Genomic DNA, 18,479 nt, shown 5'->3' with positions numbered 1-18,479 from the left:
CAAAGCTTTAGATAATCTAGACCAAACAATGCTCTCGATTCTATTTGCTTTCACTACAGGCATTATAGACAAAAATCCTAAGTGTTCTTTCAGTCAAAACAAGGTCTATTAGTAATCTCCTATGTGACTAAAACAAGTCTACTGGTCTACATGTTCAAACTTGGTCCAGTAATAATGAGAAGGCAGGGAAAATGCAGAGGTTGTAAAAGCATTTTTCTTTACCGATTTTATTTGGAAATAACGTTATACTGACTTGTGTTGTTTGAATTATAGAAGACCGAGCCACAGAAGGGGGTGGTTGCCGACTTGCCACCATTAATTTTAATCATTGTCATGGACTTCTTGCCTAGTAACATGGAGGCAGTTAATAAATGAGGTATACTTCACAGTGCACAGGGCAGACGTAAATAGCACAACTTGCAAAGGAAATGAAACTTGAATATCCTGAGTATGGTTTTACAGTACCAAGCCTGAAAGGGCCTTCTCTTATTAACACTCTTCATTATTTTTATTTCGTACTATATTGCTTGAGAGGTTTTCCATACGGGGGGAAACAAAACAAAACAAAAAAACCTTAGCCCATATGAAAAAAAAATCCGCCCTGATTTGACCCAGCGAAACGGCTCACTAGTCTAGACCACAATGAGTGGCTCAGAAATCCTATTGGATTTGCTCACACAAATCTGGCTCTGGTTTCCGACTTCCTATCTGGTTCATGTAGCCAATTCTCATCAAGAAATAAGACTGTGTTACCTGGGGAGAACAGGGCCATGTCTTTGAGAAGTCTAGTTTCCTGTTTGAAAACAAAAATCAACATTCAGCAGTCTTTTGCCCTTAGAGAAGATAAAGACTTTGCAACGTAAATTTCTTCCTAATTCCATGAGGATATTTTGGCTTCAAATTCTTCTACGAAAAAGCATAGAGTGTTGAGTCACCTTTATTCCCACATCTAGCACTTTATATTCCATGAAGAGATTCTGGGCATGCTGCACCTTCCTCTCTGCCATAGACGTGCCAAGTTGGCACATAGAGAGCAAATAATAGTAATAATAACTTCAGTATGCTAGCAACCCTGGGAGTCTATTGATCAGTAGCAAGCATGGAAGGAAGGAATGGAAAAAGGGGAAAGAAAAGCATAAAATATTCCATGAAAATAGAAAAGCTCTCTTTACTAATACTTATATGCAGAGAAACAGAACCAGAGATATATAAAAAAAAACAGTGTTAGAGTCATGTTAGCTAATCATTCATTTAGTTTCATTACAGTCATTTGCTGATATATATTCAGTGCTATGCAATATAGGGCAGACAGAACTATCTTAGAATTACGGAGCTGTGCTTCAGAATGTTATAGGCCAATTCTAATCCCTTTCCCATCATTTGAGGAATCAACATTAAATCCCACTTTTTCATTCTACCAAATGGAGACAGTTAACATCTATCTATTCTCCCCTGTCTCATAATTTCATAAATGAAGGGACATTTTTGTATCAAAACAGTGGGAAAGACAAAAAAATCTATTAAAGTGAATATCTACATTCATGAAAGTCCCTATACTTCTTTATTTTTCTCATTTTTTAGTGGACCATAAAAAATTTCTCCATAGACTAGTACCGATTCAGACCAAATCATCAATTTGCAAATGAGAATGCTAAGGTAGAGTGATTTGCCAAAAGTAGTACATCAACTGCAGAGTTGGCTGTAGAATTCAAGTCTCCTAACTCTCAAATTCGTGTTTTCTACATCACCCTGTTTATTTGTAAAATGTACAACTTTTGTTCTTAAAAAGCTCAAAATATCAAGGGGAAGATTGGACAAGCATGCCAGAGTTACAACATGATGAGGTCATGAGAGAGGTGCAGAGCCCTAACAGTTCTAACTGGGGGGAGCTCATTTGCAGCTGAAAATGTGAAATAAAGTGGTAGGGGATGGTATTTTCACCGAATTTTTGAAAAGTAGAAAAAAACCAAGACAGATAAAAATGAAAGGAAAGGGCATTCCTGGAAAAGAAAACAGAACATAGAGAGGCAAGGAGGCTATAAAGTTCAGGCAATAGTAAAAATCTAACCAGATGGCGACACTCTTGGGGATGTGTGATGAGGAATAACAGAAATTGAGCCTAGAAATGTAGTTGGTGATTAGCCACAGAGGAAATTATTGAAAAAACTCGGGGTTGAGGACTTGACTCCCCAGGTGCTGAGGAGTCGTTGACAATTTTTGGCATAGAAATGGTGCAATTATCACTGTGCTTCACAATGGTGTATAGGATGGCTTGTGACACATTAAGCTTGCAGTCCAGGTGACCTAATTGGAAGCTATCATAAGAACCCAAGGTGGGGGGAAGGCAGAAACAAAACAAGGGCAAAACCAATCAGATTAGAAAGAAGAATGTATTCTATCAGTAGAAGCAAAAGACATTAGTGGCAGACTGAATGTCTTAACAGCCAGGTGTTCGACCTGGGTGACAAGATGGGAGTCAATAGGAACACAGAGTCTAACAATGGGAGGCTCACACCTGTAATCCTAACACTTTGGGAGGTTAAGGTGAGAGAATTGCTGGAGCCCCGGAGTTCAAGACTAGCCTGGGCAACAAAGCGAGACCCCATCTCTAAAAAAAAATTAAAATAATTAGATGGGCATGGTGATACCTGCCCTGTGGTCCCAGCTACACAGAAAGCTGCTGCAACAGGATGGCTTGATCCCAGGAGGCCAGGGCTGTAGTGAGCCATGTTGACGCCACTGCACTCCAGCCTGGGTGACAGAGCAAGACCCTGTCCCAAAAAACAAACAAACAAAAAACAAAAACAACAGGAGAATTGAAAAGAGTCACAAATAAATAGTAAGTTGGGGAATATTTTGTGTACAAAACACCATGTTCATACCCCTCAAATGTAGACTTACTAAAAATGTATTGGTCTAGAATACCTGGTGAATAAAAAAAACATTTTCGGACATGAGCCTCTGATAATTTTCAGTAGTTGAAAATCCTGGTGATTGTCTTGGTTTATAACAATTGCTCCCAATCCTCATTAAAAATCATGCAGAAAAAAAGAGGGCTAAATTAGAATTTCACAGCTATCGGGGACCTTGTAAAGCACAGGCCAACTCCTCGTTTTCTAGAAGAAGAAACTAAAGCACAATTATTGTAAAAAACACAACTTGCTCAGAGCAACATGTGTAGCCAGTAGAGAATTTAAGACCAAAACCCAGGTCTCTAAATGTCTAGCCCATTGCTATCTGTGGAGCAGGACACTGCTTTTCCTTAGAAAGTCTGGGCAGTGTTCCATTTCCATTACACTCCTTCTACTGTCTTTTCTTCAGTGTTTCCACAAACGAGTTCCTGAGAACATTAACAACCTACCACTAAATTTTTTCCTCTTTACTCTCTCATAGCCCTCCTAACCATGTCCTTAAAAAGAAATAGATGAAGTAAATAATTTTGTCATATTGATTGTTCTCATTCCAGAATGTCAAGAAGAATAAAAACACAGTAATAGGTGAAAATAGCTCACAAAAGAGAACAATTTATGCTACATGGCATCTTCAGAACAAGTCTGAAAAGTATAGCTAGGTAACAGCTCTGACCTATAGGGTGCAAACCTCAGGATTCCTGGGGGAAAGGCCCAAGGTTATTTTGTATTACTAGATTATTACTGTATTATATCATATCTACGCAGCCAAAAAGAACATTAAATAATCATGCTTGTTGATTTATCCAGGGATTAGGGGCTTGTTAAACAAGCAAAAGCTGTCATCTTGATCCCAAAATGGACAGCAATGAGTATGACTCATCTATTTTGAATGTCAGCACATCATGAATTCACCAATATGATATGACGACAGAGAGATCAAACTAGTTACCTATGGATTATAATTCCTTTGAGAGCCATTGCAGCTCCTCCAATTTCCAACAATGCACTTTTTTCCCTAATAAGCAATTTATTCTTTAAAATTGCTTCTATGCCCCACTTTTCATGCCTGTGCAAACCCAGCCATGGAGAAACGTAGGCTGACTACTGCTAACTAGATGCCGGGCTTGTGTCCATGAATTTATACATGTTCCCTCATTTAGTCCTCATAACTATGAGACAGGCACATTTTCAAGACCAGAAACACAAATTGAAAGGAATTAATGCCACATAGTGTCAGAGAAAAGATCAGAAATCAAACCAAGTTTATCTGCTGCCCAATTTTATGACCTTAACCATGATGTCCTGCTTCACTTCGGCCCAGATGTAAACAAAATATTTCTATGAGTAGAATGTACTCATATGCTAGAACACTGTCTGTGAAAGAAGGTGAAGGATGTGAAGGAGATGTCAGAAACCCATGCTTGGCCCTCTTTTATTGTCAAAGTGAGTTGTAGCTTTCTAGTTTCAACTTGGGGTACAATAATGGCTTTCCTGGCCTCTATAACTGATCTCAGTGAGGCAGTAGAATGCTCATTCTTCAGTGTTCTGCAAGGTAAATTCTGATGTTCAAATATTTATTGTCACATCACTGCCTTCATCAGAAACTATTTAAAATGGTGGCTGGAATATTCTTAGAAGAGTCTAATCAGTTATCCAAAGAACTCAGACTCTTACTTCCCTTCGTCTGAGCCAGAACTAATCCCAAAGTTCTGGTTGCTCCAAAGGCCATGTCTGTATTGATGCTATGTCTTGTATCAGACCTTGAAAAATCTTAATTATTACAGTTTTCTGTGTGGATCCTTTATGTCCTCTGCAATTTTACTACCTAAGGAGTTTGAGACAGTTTATTAGCTTTTAAATAGCACCCAAACCAAACTAAACCCTTCTATAGATCAAATGTGCTATCCAAAAGGAAAATCTGAAGTTGGAAACAATTTACAGCTGCAGAGAAAGTCTAACACTGTATAGACTTTCTCATTTAGTGAACTAACGGTTGTTGTATGTCAAATTCCTCTGAAAGTAAATAATATCTAAGGAATCTTATCCAGAAGAACCACGATGAGTCCATACTTACATAATTCACCTTCAGCTGCTTGGCACATAATAAGCACTTCACAAGAATGAATAAGTGAATGTTTTTCTATCCATTGCTTTCATTGTTAGAGCACAAAGCAGAGTATCCAATACAAAAGATATTGAGTGTAATAGTTTACATTCACTTTGCTTCAGTAGGCCCCAAATTAAGCACATTTTCAAGCAAGATAAACAAACAAAACAAGTCTTTGTTTTGAAAAAAGGTTCACTGCAGTATCTTTATAATTACATATTTTGATGAACAATTAAATCCAATCCAATTAACAAAAATGACATCCTCATGCAACTTTCAGGAAGTTACATAAAGTGAGACCACTTGTAAGTCCACCTAGCCACCTTGCTCAAAAAGAAAAATTTGGAAAGCCCGCAGTAATTTCAGACTTTACTTCTCCTCCCCCCTCCTCTATACATATTTTTCCTGTATTCTTCTGGCTAGTTCGTGTGTGTGTGTGTGTATGTGTGTGTCAACATCAGAAAAGTGTCAACTCTTCCAGGAAAACATTCTTTCTTCCACAAAGCAAGAAACATCTCTGTCATTGAATTATTTCATTGTACTATCATTATGTATTTATATGTCTTTCATCCAACTAAAATTCTTCTTATCTTAAACAAACAAAAAAAAAGCATCTTAATCAACTCTATTTCTGTGCTAAACCTGGAACATAGTACGTTCTCAATAAATATTTATGGAATGAATGAATGTATTACGGATATAAAAACTTACAGATCTTAGGATGTGGCTGGTGGTCACACAGAAGTAAATTTAATCTGAAAGTGTAAGTGGAAGTGGTGGATCTTAAATAGACCCACAACAGCTTGATGACTTTGATGTAGCCTGGTGGAAGGATACACAGAAAACTGTAGATAAGAGAGAAGGCATGACTCAAACCTCAGTACTTGCAAAGGAATTCCAAATGACGAGGATCATTTGCTGGGATGTAGTAGAGATCATGAACACAGGTGCAAGTACAGAGAATAATATAAAAATAATTTAATAGGTTTGGTCCTCTTGGTCAAGATCTTGTCTCTGATCTAAACCTAGACCATGTAAGCTCTTACTAGGCACTACCATACTGTTATCACCAATGCCCTGTGTGTACTGCAGAACTGTTATATCTCATATTAACTCGTCAGTGCCATGCAGGACTAAGCACTTATTGCCAAAAGCATGAACAGACTCTTTTGAAAGGAGATGTAGCAGAAGGCTCTCAAGGGCCATCTCTTACCTGCTGGTTCTGATAGGCTGTAACTGTGGTGAACACAGTCTCAGGAAAGTTGAACGTTTTCACCCCATCCCCAACAGGAACAGGCTTAGTGGGTGAAAGGTCACTGCTGAAATCTTTGCGAATCACATGAACTCGAGGCTGGTATTTGTGCATAGAGTGCAAAATGATCTGAAATAAAAAGGCGAATTGTGCCAGGCTTGGCTTTAAAGAACCTACATTCTGCTCTCATGCAAACAAATCACTAAGTAGAAGCACTATAGAAGAAGCATAGATTGAAGGTGAGATGTACAGAAAGCTAGAAATCAGTATACTTGCCCAGGAAGGACTAAGTGATTAACTAGCATTACATGGAACCAAATAGCAGGACATCCTTATCATGGATGGTAGATGTAATATGTTTCCTTGAAATGGATAATGCTGAATGACTACTCTAGTACTAATGGACAACACTTCATTAAAAGGTCTCAGAACCTCTGCCATGTGACAAGTTGTCCCTCCAGCTTCAAATTTTCAGCATGTGTTCAAGCTGTCTTTTAAATTCTACATCCGATTATGAATTCATTATTAGATAGGTGAACATTATTTTATGTTACGTGAGAGTAAATGGTAGATATGGGTTTTCGCACCTTCAGAAAATTGTTGTTTCCTTGAAGGTGGAAGGAATAGTTTTAGCTAATTCAATTTTCCCATAGCACCCACTATGGGTCCTGCCACTCAGTTGAAATTCAGTATGTGTTTCACTGCCAAAGATAAATTAATAACATCACATGCTCTAATTATACCTGGAAAGTCTTAAGATTCAGTCTCCCCTATAAATTCATAAATTCCTTGACAAATTAGCTGAAATTGTCATTCACTTTTTTCACTTGTTTTACTGCCTTGTGGGTTATTTGAATGTTGTGATTTCTTTTACCACTGGTTAATTTGTCATGTTTCTCTGTCTTGCCTCCTCGACTGGACAGTAAGCCTCTGAAGTACAAGGACTTTATCTGATAAACACAACCTGATGCATAACAGATGTTTGCTAAATGTGAGATTTGTAATAAATGGAATTTAACTGGAAAAAAACCACTTTTATGCTTACTTACTTAAAATGACTTAAAGTGGCATGGGAATTCTTATTTCACCTATTTGAAAAAGCCTGGGGCTAGCCAGCTCTAAGGCAAATCGGGGAAGAGAGAAAGAAAGGAGAGATGGGATTCCTTGACTCACATGTCCTTGATCATCCAATTCATTGTTGGTGAGCTTGAGTTTGTCGAAGCTGACCACCTGTCTCATCCAGGTGTCTCCAGAAGCTAGAGAATCAGGGTGTATATAAACTCTTGGGGGCACAGGGGAATCAGCATTGCCAGCCACCATCCACTTGGAGCTGTGATACACATATCTGAGATAAAGAGGAAGAGAGGGGAATTCAGAGACAGAGGCAGAGAAGAGACAGTGGCCCAGGAAATAAATTGAGACAAGGAAGAGGAGAGTAAAACAAAGAGATGACATGAATGGAGAAGTGATGGGAAAGAAACAGAGAATCAAAGGAGGAAAAGAGAAGGGTGGATAACCAGGAAATTGAAATAGAGACAGAAATGGACAAAAAGATGGAGTGGGAGAGCAGAGAAATATTGTGGTTAATGATCAAATCTACAGCCCTCGCAAGGAAAACATTCTCACAGTCCTTTCTTTCTTCCCTCTCTCCATGGCATGCACCCCTGTGTGCACACAGGCATCCTGAACTCACATGTCTAGCTATAGAAAAGGCATTTTACTGCAACCTTTCACCTTTCAAATGCAAACCATATAATCCCTTGGCCATTTGTTCAGGATTTTGTTCCTTATTAAAAACATCTTCCATATTGTCCTATAAAATGCAGCCATGTGCAGAGCCCTTCCAAGTCTCTCAATGGTTAACCATTTCCTTGCTAAGAATCTGGACTTTGAGGCATTTCTGTGATGGGCCTTTGCCTCACTGCAGCCATTCCAGAAACAATGCCAAATACCCCCAGTTCACATTGTCTTTGATGAACCCATTTTGAATATCATCTTCTACATTATTTTCCCACAAAGTCACTGGAAACAGGATGTTGTTTGGTAGCAGAGGAAGTCTGGTTTCCCAACTTGGCCAATTTTCTCATAGTTCAGAAGAAACATCTCCATGGATCTGGCACTTCCCTGCTTCTCAGTTCTAAAGGACCACATGGCACCTGGACCCTGAGAAATAGAGTCACTCAGTCCAAATCACAGCTCCCAAAATCCTCTAAAACGAGCTGGAAGCATCTTTTCTCCTAAGTTTTGAAATCCAGACTGTGTCTCTCTCAGCCAGCTGTCTCCCTGCTTGCCATACTAGTCCTGGCCTTTTTCATCAACTGTTGCCTCCAAATTCATGGGTTTAGGGCCAAGTTCTCAGACTTTAGATATTTCAAAAGTGAGTAACGATTTAATGATTTTAGTGAGATCTCAAGAGAACAAATAAGCCGTAATTCTTTTTTTTTCTGGCAAGAGCTATGTATAAGCCATCCAAGATACACAAGGATTACGTTGGCTTTTAATCAGTTTGAGGGAAAATTACTTAACAAACTCACTTACAACCCATATCAATGAATAACAATTCTTCCTAAGTAGATATTCTTCTTAAAATTTTACCCAGTTCTCCTATTCTTCCTCTCCATCATCTATGGGGTGATCCATCAAATAATCATTTTAATGTGCTTCATCGTTCCACCTCACCTTCCTCTCTCCAAAATAAATCACCTCCATTCATTTAGTATTTCACAAAACAAATTATTGAATATGCTAATCACTTTCAATGTTAGCTAAATTAATTTTAGACTTAAGATCCACTTGATTTTTGCTACCTCGTGGGGCACTATATAACCCCATTCTGTCCAGGGACATAGGGGGGAATCCCAGACCAAAATTAACACTTTCACCTGGTTCTCTGACATATTCTCCATTCCTTGTTCCCTGTACAGTGTGCATTGCTGAAATGTCTCCTCTAAGGGGTCTGAAGAACTGTCTTGGAATGCTGGTGATACCCACATTTCCACATCCCAGAGTTACTGTTACCTGTATCTTTTATTGTCCACAGGCACAATGTCCATTGCTATGTAGTATTGCTGGTGTGGATCTAGGCCAGTGATTTTCACTCTCATGGCAGGAAACATCCTCCTATGAAGAGGAGTAAAACAGAAAGCTCAGAAATCAGAGTGGGAGAAGCAGCAGGGGTAAACGCTTAAAAAATGTATTCTTAATAGGTACTCTAAGCATATCAAATTCCAATGTTCTCTAATCCTCAAAGTTGGCTAATTTTTTCCACTTTGGAAATTACCACTATAAAATATACTGGAGACTTACACTACTGAAATGGTATCTCTTCTTAACTTAAATTGACCTATTTGATGATTCATACTATCCAAGGGTTCATATCACAGCCTGTTTTGTATTTTTAGTTAATGTTTCTTACGATATATATGTATGCATAGACATGTGTGTGCATGTGTGTAGCCACACATACATTTCCTATTAGCTATAATCTTTTTAAAGGTAAGTACAGCAACTTGCACTCTTCTTACAATCCAAAGACCTTTTCGGTTTATTGCAAGTGATCATAAAATATCTTCAACTGAGTTTATTTAAAAACAACCACTCTAAAAATATTCTCTCAAGATAAAAAGAGAAAAGGAAGGTGCTGCCAATCTCCAAACAAATAGCCACCAAGATTTTTAATGCACGAAACTGTAGAAAATTTTCTGCAAGTTCTCAGGCTGTCAACGTGTGTGTCAGAGGAAGGCCTCTGTGGAATTGGGAGCAAATACCAAATGAATTCTAGTGGCCTCTGGGAAATACCTTGTTTCTACCACAATGGCTTGTTAAACTTACCAAAAAGCAAGTGAGGTCAGGATACAGCACTTTACAACTTCTCTCATAATTGAAGAGAGGAGGAGACAGAGCAGCCCAAAAGAGGTATTGAGTTTCAACATGTCTAGAATAAAGTTCACCATTCTTCTTTAACCATAAGAAAGACGAAAAACATCAAGCTCAAGCTCTTTTGTATCAAGCCAGACATAAAAAGTCCTCAGTTCAAAAATTTGGATTGCTCTGAATGTGCTCTAGGCTACTTGTATACAAAATACTGCATTAAGCTTAACCATCTGGGGCTAGTTAGTTGAGTTGGGCAGAGCACAGTGCTAATGAGGTCAAGGTCACAGGCTTGATCCACATATGGCCTAATTGGCTTTGCTCCATTTCATGGCCATAGACCATATCCTGACCTCAGACAGCCATCTTGCAAATATGCACTGGTTGGTCACAGGAGAGGCTCTCTGTGCTAGTTACACACTTACCACTCATCCAGGGAAAGCAACCCAAAGGGCTAACATCCCCTGGAAATAGGTCAGTAACATTATAATCATATCTGAGGGAAAGCACAAGAGGGATCACGGTCCTTTAATAGAAATGGTGGCTAATTCTTAAATAGTTAAAAAATTAATACATACATAACTATTTCATCTTTCTCCACCGTATTACTCTTCAGAAGCTTCTGTGAGTATCTCATTTAAAATTTTCTCCCCCTACCATCACAATGTTTATTTAAAAGCCTCATACTTTTGTCTTATGGTGGGCTAATTAAATCTGATGATGGAATACTCATACTGACTAAATCTAACATTCACTATAGGTTAGACACTTTAATTCACATTAATTCTTTCCAAAAATTTGGGAAACTCGATCTACACATTTAAATACAGATCAGTAATTCCCTTTTTAATAACACTGATTTATAGCTTTCCTGTATATGTAAATGTTTGAAGGGCATCTTGCCAGAGATGGGGCAAACGTCCTCTCACTTACTAACTGAGATAAGAAAATATGGTTCTCCCCAGTCACCTACAGAGCCTGTATTACATGAATGAGACAGATTTCTTTTCTTCATAACTTTACAAAAACAGGGTTAGGTGTTTTAATTCAACATCTGTTTTGTCTGGAACAGCTATATGACCTTGAATGGAGAAGCTACCCATCTCTATAGACTTCTTTTCTTTATGACTTGACAAAAAAATGAGTTAGATGTTTTAAATTCAATATCTGTTTTGTCTGGAACAGTTATGTGACCTTGAATGGAGAAGCTACCTGTCTCTTTCCAGGACCCAACTTCTAAAATGAATGAACAATGTGACTTTGGATAAGCCATTTAACTTCATCACCTATAAAGCAAAGGAAACAGGCTACATATTCTTCTACAGTGCCCTCCTGCTTTAAAATTCTATGACTACCTTTGAATTCTGTTCTTAAAAACTTTGCATTTTTTTGTCTGCATTTTAGCATAGACTATCAAGTGAAGCCACAAAATTCTAAAGAAAACTTAACCTTTCATGTTTCACAAAAAGAGATATGTTTGGTTTTAATTTTATGGCTAAATTTAGGCCAGTTCTTTTGTCTTCTAAACCCGTTAATCCTTGCAAGCACCTCTGTCCATGGTGCTGATTATGCAGGTTGGGTTGGTATACTCAAAGATTGAGGGCTCTGTAGATTTCAGTAGTTCTGAATCAATAGGATTACATTTTAGCGGGTGGGGGGAGGTAGATGGTGACTAACATCATCTAAAATAAAAGAAAGCCATATATAACTAACATAACTAAGAAGATGGAGATTGGAATTAAAACGGAAAAGGATACTGACAATACTGTCTAGGAAGAAAAATGAGTGAGAAGCAAGAAATCAACCAGGAGAATGAGGAGGAATAAAGAAAATTCACAGATGAGAAAGCCTTATATGTATGTTTCTGAGTTGCTTCAGAATTATCTGAGAAGAATGATAGTAACAACAGTTGAAGCAACTGAATACAGAACTAATTGAAACCCTAAACAAAGGATTTCAATTACTACTAAAGAACAAACTATGTGTCTGTCTTGAGGCATATGTAGATTTATCCAGATATTAAGGTGGATTTGTGAAATCATAGATGTGTAAATGAAAATACTGCAGAAGAAATTACAAAATGAGTCGCAAGAAGGTTGTCAAGGAGATGCTCAAATGAACTCAATTCACTGAAGCACAGGGAATAAGGGAGTGATATCAGGAACAAACATGACTGTAATACACAGACCCAGGAGTAATAAAGTAAAAACCCAAAAATGAAACTGGAAAATCTTATAAACAATTGTAATATTTTTCCTTTCTCCAAACCAACTCTTCTACCAAAAACAAAACAAACAAAAAGATTCCTTGAGTTACTTTGTTTTTTTCCCAAGCCTTAACACCCCAAAATGTGGAACAGAAGTACACTGAGACCCAAGCAACAAAAAAGAGATGGTACTGGACATAATTATCTAGCCCAGATGCTGCCCCTGGGAAGTCTTTAGTGGTTTTATTCACTACTGACAGAAGGAATAGAGTTCCAGAAGAGAAAGAAAATAAACAAAATTTCAGGTTTATTTTGACTTCATGTTTTTGTCATATCTTATTGTATTTGGAGGTTTCCTTATATGCACATAGGTAAAGTATACTCAATCAAAATGTCATTTTACTTTAAATGGCTAAGTTCATGAAAACAGCTCACGATCAGTAAGATGGGATCCCCATGACATGTGAGATTATGTACAATGGCCTTGAAAATACAAAAGTAGCATAACTGTTTTGCTTAATTTCAATGAACTATTTCTATATGCTGAAATGCTTAGTCCAAATCTGTTTATTTATTTATTTATTTATTTTTATTTTTGAGATGGAGTCTCACTCTGTCACCCAGGCTGGAATGCAGTGGCGCAATCTCAGCTCACTGCAACCTCTGCCTTTCAGCTTCAAGCAATTCTCCTGTCTCCATCTCCCAAGTAGCTGGGATTACAGGCACATGCCACCATGCCTGGCTAATTTTTGTATTTTTAGTAGAGATGGAGTTTCGCCATGTTGGCCAGGCTGGTCTCGAACTCCTGGCCTCAGGTGATCCACCCTCCTCGGCCTCCCAAAGTGCTGGGATTACAGGCATAAGCCACCGCGCCCAGCCCAAATTTAATTGTATCTAAATCGTTTCATTTTGAATCCAAGGGGCTAACTACAGCCATTTCTTAACAGTTCAAAGTTGAGACCACTGTTTTAGAGCCGCTTAGATTTATACAGAATTCTGGAGCTGCCTCTTAGTACCCATGTCCCTCAGCCAAGCTAACTAATGTCTTTCATCCTCTGCATCCTAATCCATGTATGGAATGATTATGTCCAACCTCATGGGATTCCAGTAAACTTTCAAAGACGTATGTTGAGTGTCTAGCATAAAATAGATACTTAACTATGGAGAGCTGAAACATAGCAATAAAGGAGTAGCTTAACTAAAAGTGTCTATTTTAAGAGAAACTGTGTTTTTAAAACTTTGTAATCCTAGAAAAACAGTTTTGCAAGAAATTCCATAGGTTACCATTAAAGTTGTGTAATAATTTCAAGCCAGTGATGAAACACAATGGACTGTCAACAGGGCTCAGAATATGCAACAAGCCAATTCTTTTAAAAAATTATTACGAAAGCATTGTTGCTTTAAATACTTTAGAAGATGCAAGTTGTTATTAGAGAAGCAAAATTCTTGGAAGTATTTAATTGTGAAGTAAACGCTTGCTTTGGAAATATACATATTGGCTCTTAAGATACCATGGATTCCTAGTACTAGCTGAAATACACTTGTAGGTAGAAAATGTTTATGATTTACATGATTTACATTTGATTGTCCCTTGGAGGAAAATAACACAATCACAGCAAACACAACAGAACCACTTTACCAAGATGTCCAAATGCAAAAAAGTGAGTGCAAGCTGCTTTGGTTTCATTGATACCATCACAAATAAATAAGAATGGAAGAATGTAATGGCTCCTACTTCTGCAGATTCTTTGAATCTGACCACTCAAAGGAATTTGTCCTTACCTGCCTGCTTTGGTGATAATCATTTCAGTTCCAATATCATGGAACCGCTTCCAGAGGTCAGCACATTGAAGCTCTACTTGAATCTCCTCCATGGAAGACATGGCAGCAGGCACAGGGCCTGCAGCGCCAGAGGCCAGGTCAGTGTGAGTGCTGAAGGAGCAGGAAGTCCGCTCAGTGAGCACCTCAGAGTCTGAACCAGTGCTCTGCTCGGAATCTGCAAAATAAACAATCAAGCCTTAGGTGAGAAACTGCTGAGCTCCCCTCACCCCTGGCCCTAAAAGATGGGGGTGGGGAATGCAGTGAAGTGGGGAGAGGGGTGAACAAAAGGAGACTTAAAGCTGGGAAGCTCCAGAGCACAGCACTCAGGGTATTTTATTATTTTTTATGGTTTGTTTTTGTGATTTATGACCTTCTTTCAGGTTTCGTGTTTCCAACATGACATCTGGCATTTTAGTAAGTTTTAGCAACAGCTGAAGAAAATTGGTCCACAACAGGCAATATAAATAGTACTAATGTCACCATGTGGAAGGGAATGAGGCCAAACTGGGGCAACAAAATAAATGCCAAATTAAACTAAAATAATTATAGATTATAGGTCCAAACCTAGATTCGACTATCTCATTTGTGTGAGTAAAGATTCAGTGCTAACAATATGTTCTTCAGTTCCATACCACTCAGCATCACTGCCTGTCAGTTATTTTTAAACACGGAAATTTTTCCTCTACTTACATAAGTCATGGCCATGAAAAGTAATGAAAAGCTGCTTGGGATCTTTAGAAGTATTTTGTCATATATTTGAGTAAATGGTTTTTCCTAGGAGTCTAATCAGGGCATTTCGGATGGGAAAAAAACCTCTGTTGTGAGGCGAGGATGTAAGCATATGGAAAAAGTTACCCAAAAAGGCAGTTGAAACAAAGGGAGTAAATGAGTTCAGGAGACACCTTGATTGGTTTCTGAAGTATGGGCAGAGGGGAGGGGTGATCCAAACAGGAAGGTGGGATTGAGAGCAACCAAATAAAAAGTTGGCGTGCTGGGCCAGATGGTCCTTTCCTGTGTCTTCTGTACTAGTGAAGAGAAGTGGGGCTGAGGGGGCAGGGTAAGCCAACTGATGGAGAAGGCTAGGGCCAGATACATCAGGGAAGATTTTCTGGAATTTTAAACATTTACCTTTAGGAGCTTCATGCCAAGAATTGTGTGTCCTGAAATTTTTCAAATTCAGATAATCTAGTATAATCTCCTAAGGTCAAATGACACTGCAGGTCAAGCCTAAGAATCCATTTCTCTAACCTACCCTTAACATCCAGAATTCGGATTGCTTTCCTTGAAGATAAATACATACATGAGTAAAGGCTGGAAACAAGTGTTTTACTCTGACAAGTGACTTTTCATTGCTGTCAAGGGTCAGAGCTTCTTGAGCATCAGTCCTTGGCACTAGTAAGATGGAAAAAGAATGAGACAGAATGCCAAATCACCTTGCTGCCAACCTCACTTACCTGCAGCAGGTTTGCAGCCCTGTGATCAATACATCCCACGTTTCCTTTACTTTTCTTTCCCTTGGTCACTGACTTTTTTCTCTTGCAACCCAGGCAGCATCTCTGGCAAGAATATCTAACAGCTGTTTCAAAGCCACAGAAAACAAAGTGCCCACAGAGGAAAAAGTGTCATTTTTCTACGTCTTCCCAATTCCTCACCGGTTGCTTGTGAAGATACTCAGGTGCTGAAGAACCGAACCAAACTTCTAAATAAAGGGCAAGTTTCTGACCAAAAACTTCAGTTTACCCATTATCACTACTTTAGTCACTATTTTCATTTCCCCTCCCCCTCTGCATTCCCCACCACCACCAAATAAAACAACTATAAAGTTTTATAACTGGGTTTTACATGTCTATGCACATAATTTTATACCTAGGGCTGAGCAGCAGCTATTTTTGGTCTTCTCCAAGCACTGAAAAGTAGAAGTACTTATCTAAGATGAGAGCTGTTGCTGAGTGACAAATCTATATCCTAGCCTGATTCTATATGCCTTTCAGTAGCAGAGTCATTATATCATCACACACTCAATCAAATACGCTAATTCATGTCCCCTGAGACATGGATTCCCAAATTCTATTTTGTTTCTGGGATATTCTAAGAGCTCCTCACTTACGATGGATATTGTAAATTTTTCAAAAAACTCCTCAAAACAAGATTTCTAAAATATATTATTGTCCTGCCTTTGGAAGCAAAGAGTTATGAAATCCACCATAAAGTGCCACAATTATAAAAAATTGGAAACAGACACCCTAAGTAGGATCCAGCAGAAACTTTGGACATATGATTTCTCCAATGTATATTTAGGAAGGGGAAAGAGGAAGGAAAGGTATCACTACACTATGAGATAAATATTTAATGGTAGCTAAATTGAGGTTGAGATTGGAATTGGGACTATGGCTGGAGAATTATGAAATAAGTGACTCTACCCTTAACTCACTATGTCATCTAGACAAAACAGGGGCTCAAATGTAACATCAAATGGATTAATTAATAACCTTAGACAAGCCATTTAACCACAGGGGCCTATGTCCTCAATGTGCAAGGAGAAAGAATGAACTTAAGGATTCTACCTCTAATGACCTGAATGTAAGAATCCTCCCCAGTACAAGTGATAACCCAGGTAACCTCAATTAGAAGCATCAAATTTAAAACTCTTTGAACAAGGCAAGTTAAATAAGGAAAAAGACTGGGGGCTCAGATTCACATTACCATAGGAGTTAAATAATTGAGTGAGTATTCTATAAGGGTTTATAGTTTCAATCAAATCAATCAATAAGCACCTATCAGCATATGGCCTTAGATGAAGTACCATGCAGATAATTAGAAACAGAATCCAAGACCTTAAGAAGTTTCCCTGTTAGTGTTGATTAATTATGTGTTTATTGAGTGCTTACTATGTGCCCAGCACTGTGCTAGATTCTGGGAAATAACAAAGTACATAATGGGACCCCTCTTTCAGTGCAGTACAGTGGAGACTAGGAGCATTCAGAAATAATCAGAGAGCAACACAAATAATTGCCACACAGTTTTCCACACCATTACATATTGTCTCGGATGACTCTTAAAAGTCCAGAAATGAAAGAGATCTAAGAGGGCTAGAACACTCCTGGGGAACCCATGGTTACTAGAAAAGAAATGGACAAGTCTGTGGAGGCATAGGCAGTATTTGTCCATGAAGAGGATTTTCAAATACAGTTATTTATTTAACTGGAAATACCCTGAACTTCTAGATTTTCACTCTCTCACAAAATAGGATCCAGTGACTTTTATATACAGAATATAGGCAACAGCCCACATGTGCACTAACATGAATGCACCATGCAATCTTCTATTCTCAATTATTTCTTAAATATTATAATCTTGAAATAAAATTACTGTTACTTTTATATAGGTTTTTTTTTAAAGCTTCTAGAAGTGTTAGGAGCACCTATGAGGTAAGCTACCCTACAACACCCTTAAAATAGATATCTCAGAGTCAAGATTAACAGTCTAGGTAAAAATAAAATTTAATCCTTTGTAAAACATGTTTTTAAATCATATTTATAGAAAATATTTTGGCTAACCAGATCAAAATATTTAGCTATTAATTATGATGTATAATCAAGTTATCTAAGTCATGAAAGAAACACAGCTGGTTATTTTAATAAAATCGGATCATCCATTTAGAAATACAATCAGTCAGTCCCTTAAAGATCAAAAAAACACCTCTGTGTTTTCAAGTTCATTTATTCTTGGCAATTTGTGACTTTCTGTCTTCAAAAAATAAGCGTTAGAAACTCATATGAAAGATGCAGAAGGATTTCTTAGCTATCACATACTGTCAGAATAGTATTTCAACAGAAGGAGTTTAAGTAAATCAAGAACATAAAATGTTACACATAACCAAGGCAGCTAAAGGAGAAAACTTAGGTAACCTGTGCTGAGCCAGTTACAAGTCACTGGAGAACATAGTGTACACAGGGCCAAGGCAACATATCTATTCTCATCCCAAAGAAAATCCTTTAAAAAGATTTTAACCGTAATTTTACTTTCTATCTCTGACCTATTTCACTTTGATAAAATGAATACTGTAATACTAAGTTTCTGCAGAAAGTTGAGTTTAGCTTAGAGTAAGTTCAATTCTCACACTAGAAATAATAATAAAATAATTTCTTAATTTATATTTCGCACATTACCTAATATTGTCTTCCTGTTGATAAGGTAGACATAGCATGTATTTTTATGTCTATTTTGTGGATAAGGACATTGAAACAAGAGGAATTGAAAACTAACGCATACTAGAATGTAGGTCTTCTGCCTCCTGATCCAATGGTCAGG

General features: G+C 37.9%; 1 protein-coding gene across 2 annotated transcripts in view; it reads right to left on the bottom strand.

The window, feature by feature from the left end:
* The window catches only part of TBX15 (T-box transcription factor 15), a 115,486-nt gene that overhangs the window by 38,285 nt on the left and 58,722 nt on the right, over window positions 1-18,479 (bottom strand). For both annotated transcript variants that reach the window (XM_017524158.2, XM_017524160.2), the window contains exons 2-5: window positions 14,130-14,343; window positions 9,290-9,391; window positions 7,445-7,616; window positions 6,233-6,400 (exon numbers count right to left, since the gene is read on the bottom strand). In XM_017524158.2, the coding sequence (XP_017379647.1) occupies window positions 6,233-6,400; window positions 7,445-7,616; window positions 9,290-9,391; window positions 14,130-14,343 (656 nt within the window). The remainder of the gene's footprint in view (window positions 1-6,232; window positions 6,401-7,444; window positions 7,617-9,289; window positions 9,392-14,129; window positions 14,344-18,479) is intronic.

Source organism: Cebus imitator, unplaced genomic scaffold (assembly GCF_001604975.1).
Source record: "Cebus imitator isolate Cc_AM_T3 unplaced genomic scaffold, Cebus_imitator-1.0 Scaffold32, whole genome shotgun sequence".
NCBI classification, from domain to species: domain Eukaryota; kingdom Metazoa; phylum Chordata; class Mammalia; order Primates; family Cebidae; genus Cebus; species Cebus imitator.
Note: the sequence above shows the minus strand (reverse complement) of the source record. Positions and strands in the feature narration are given on the sequence as shown.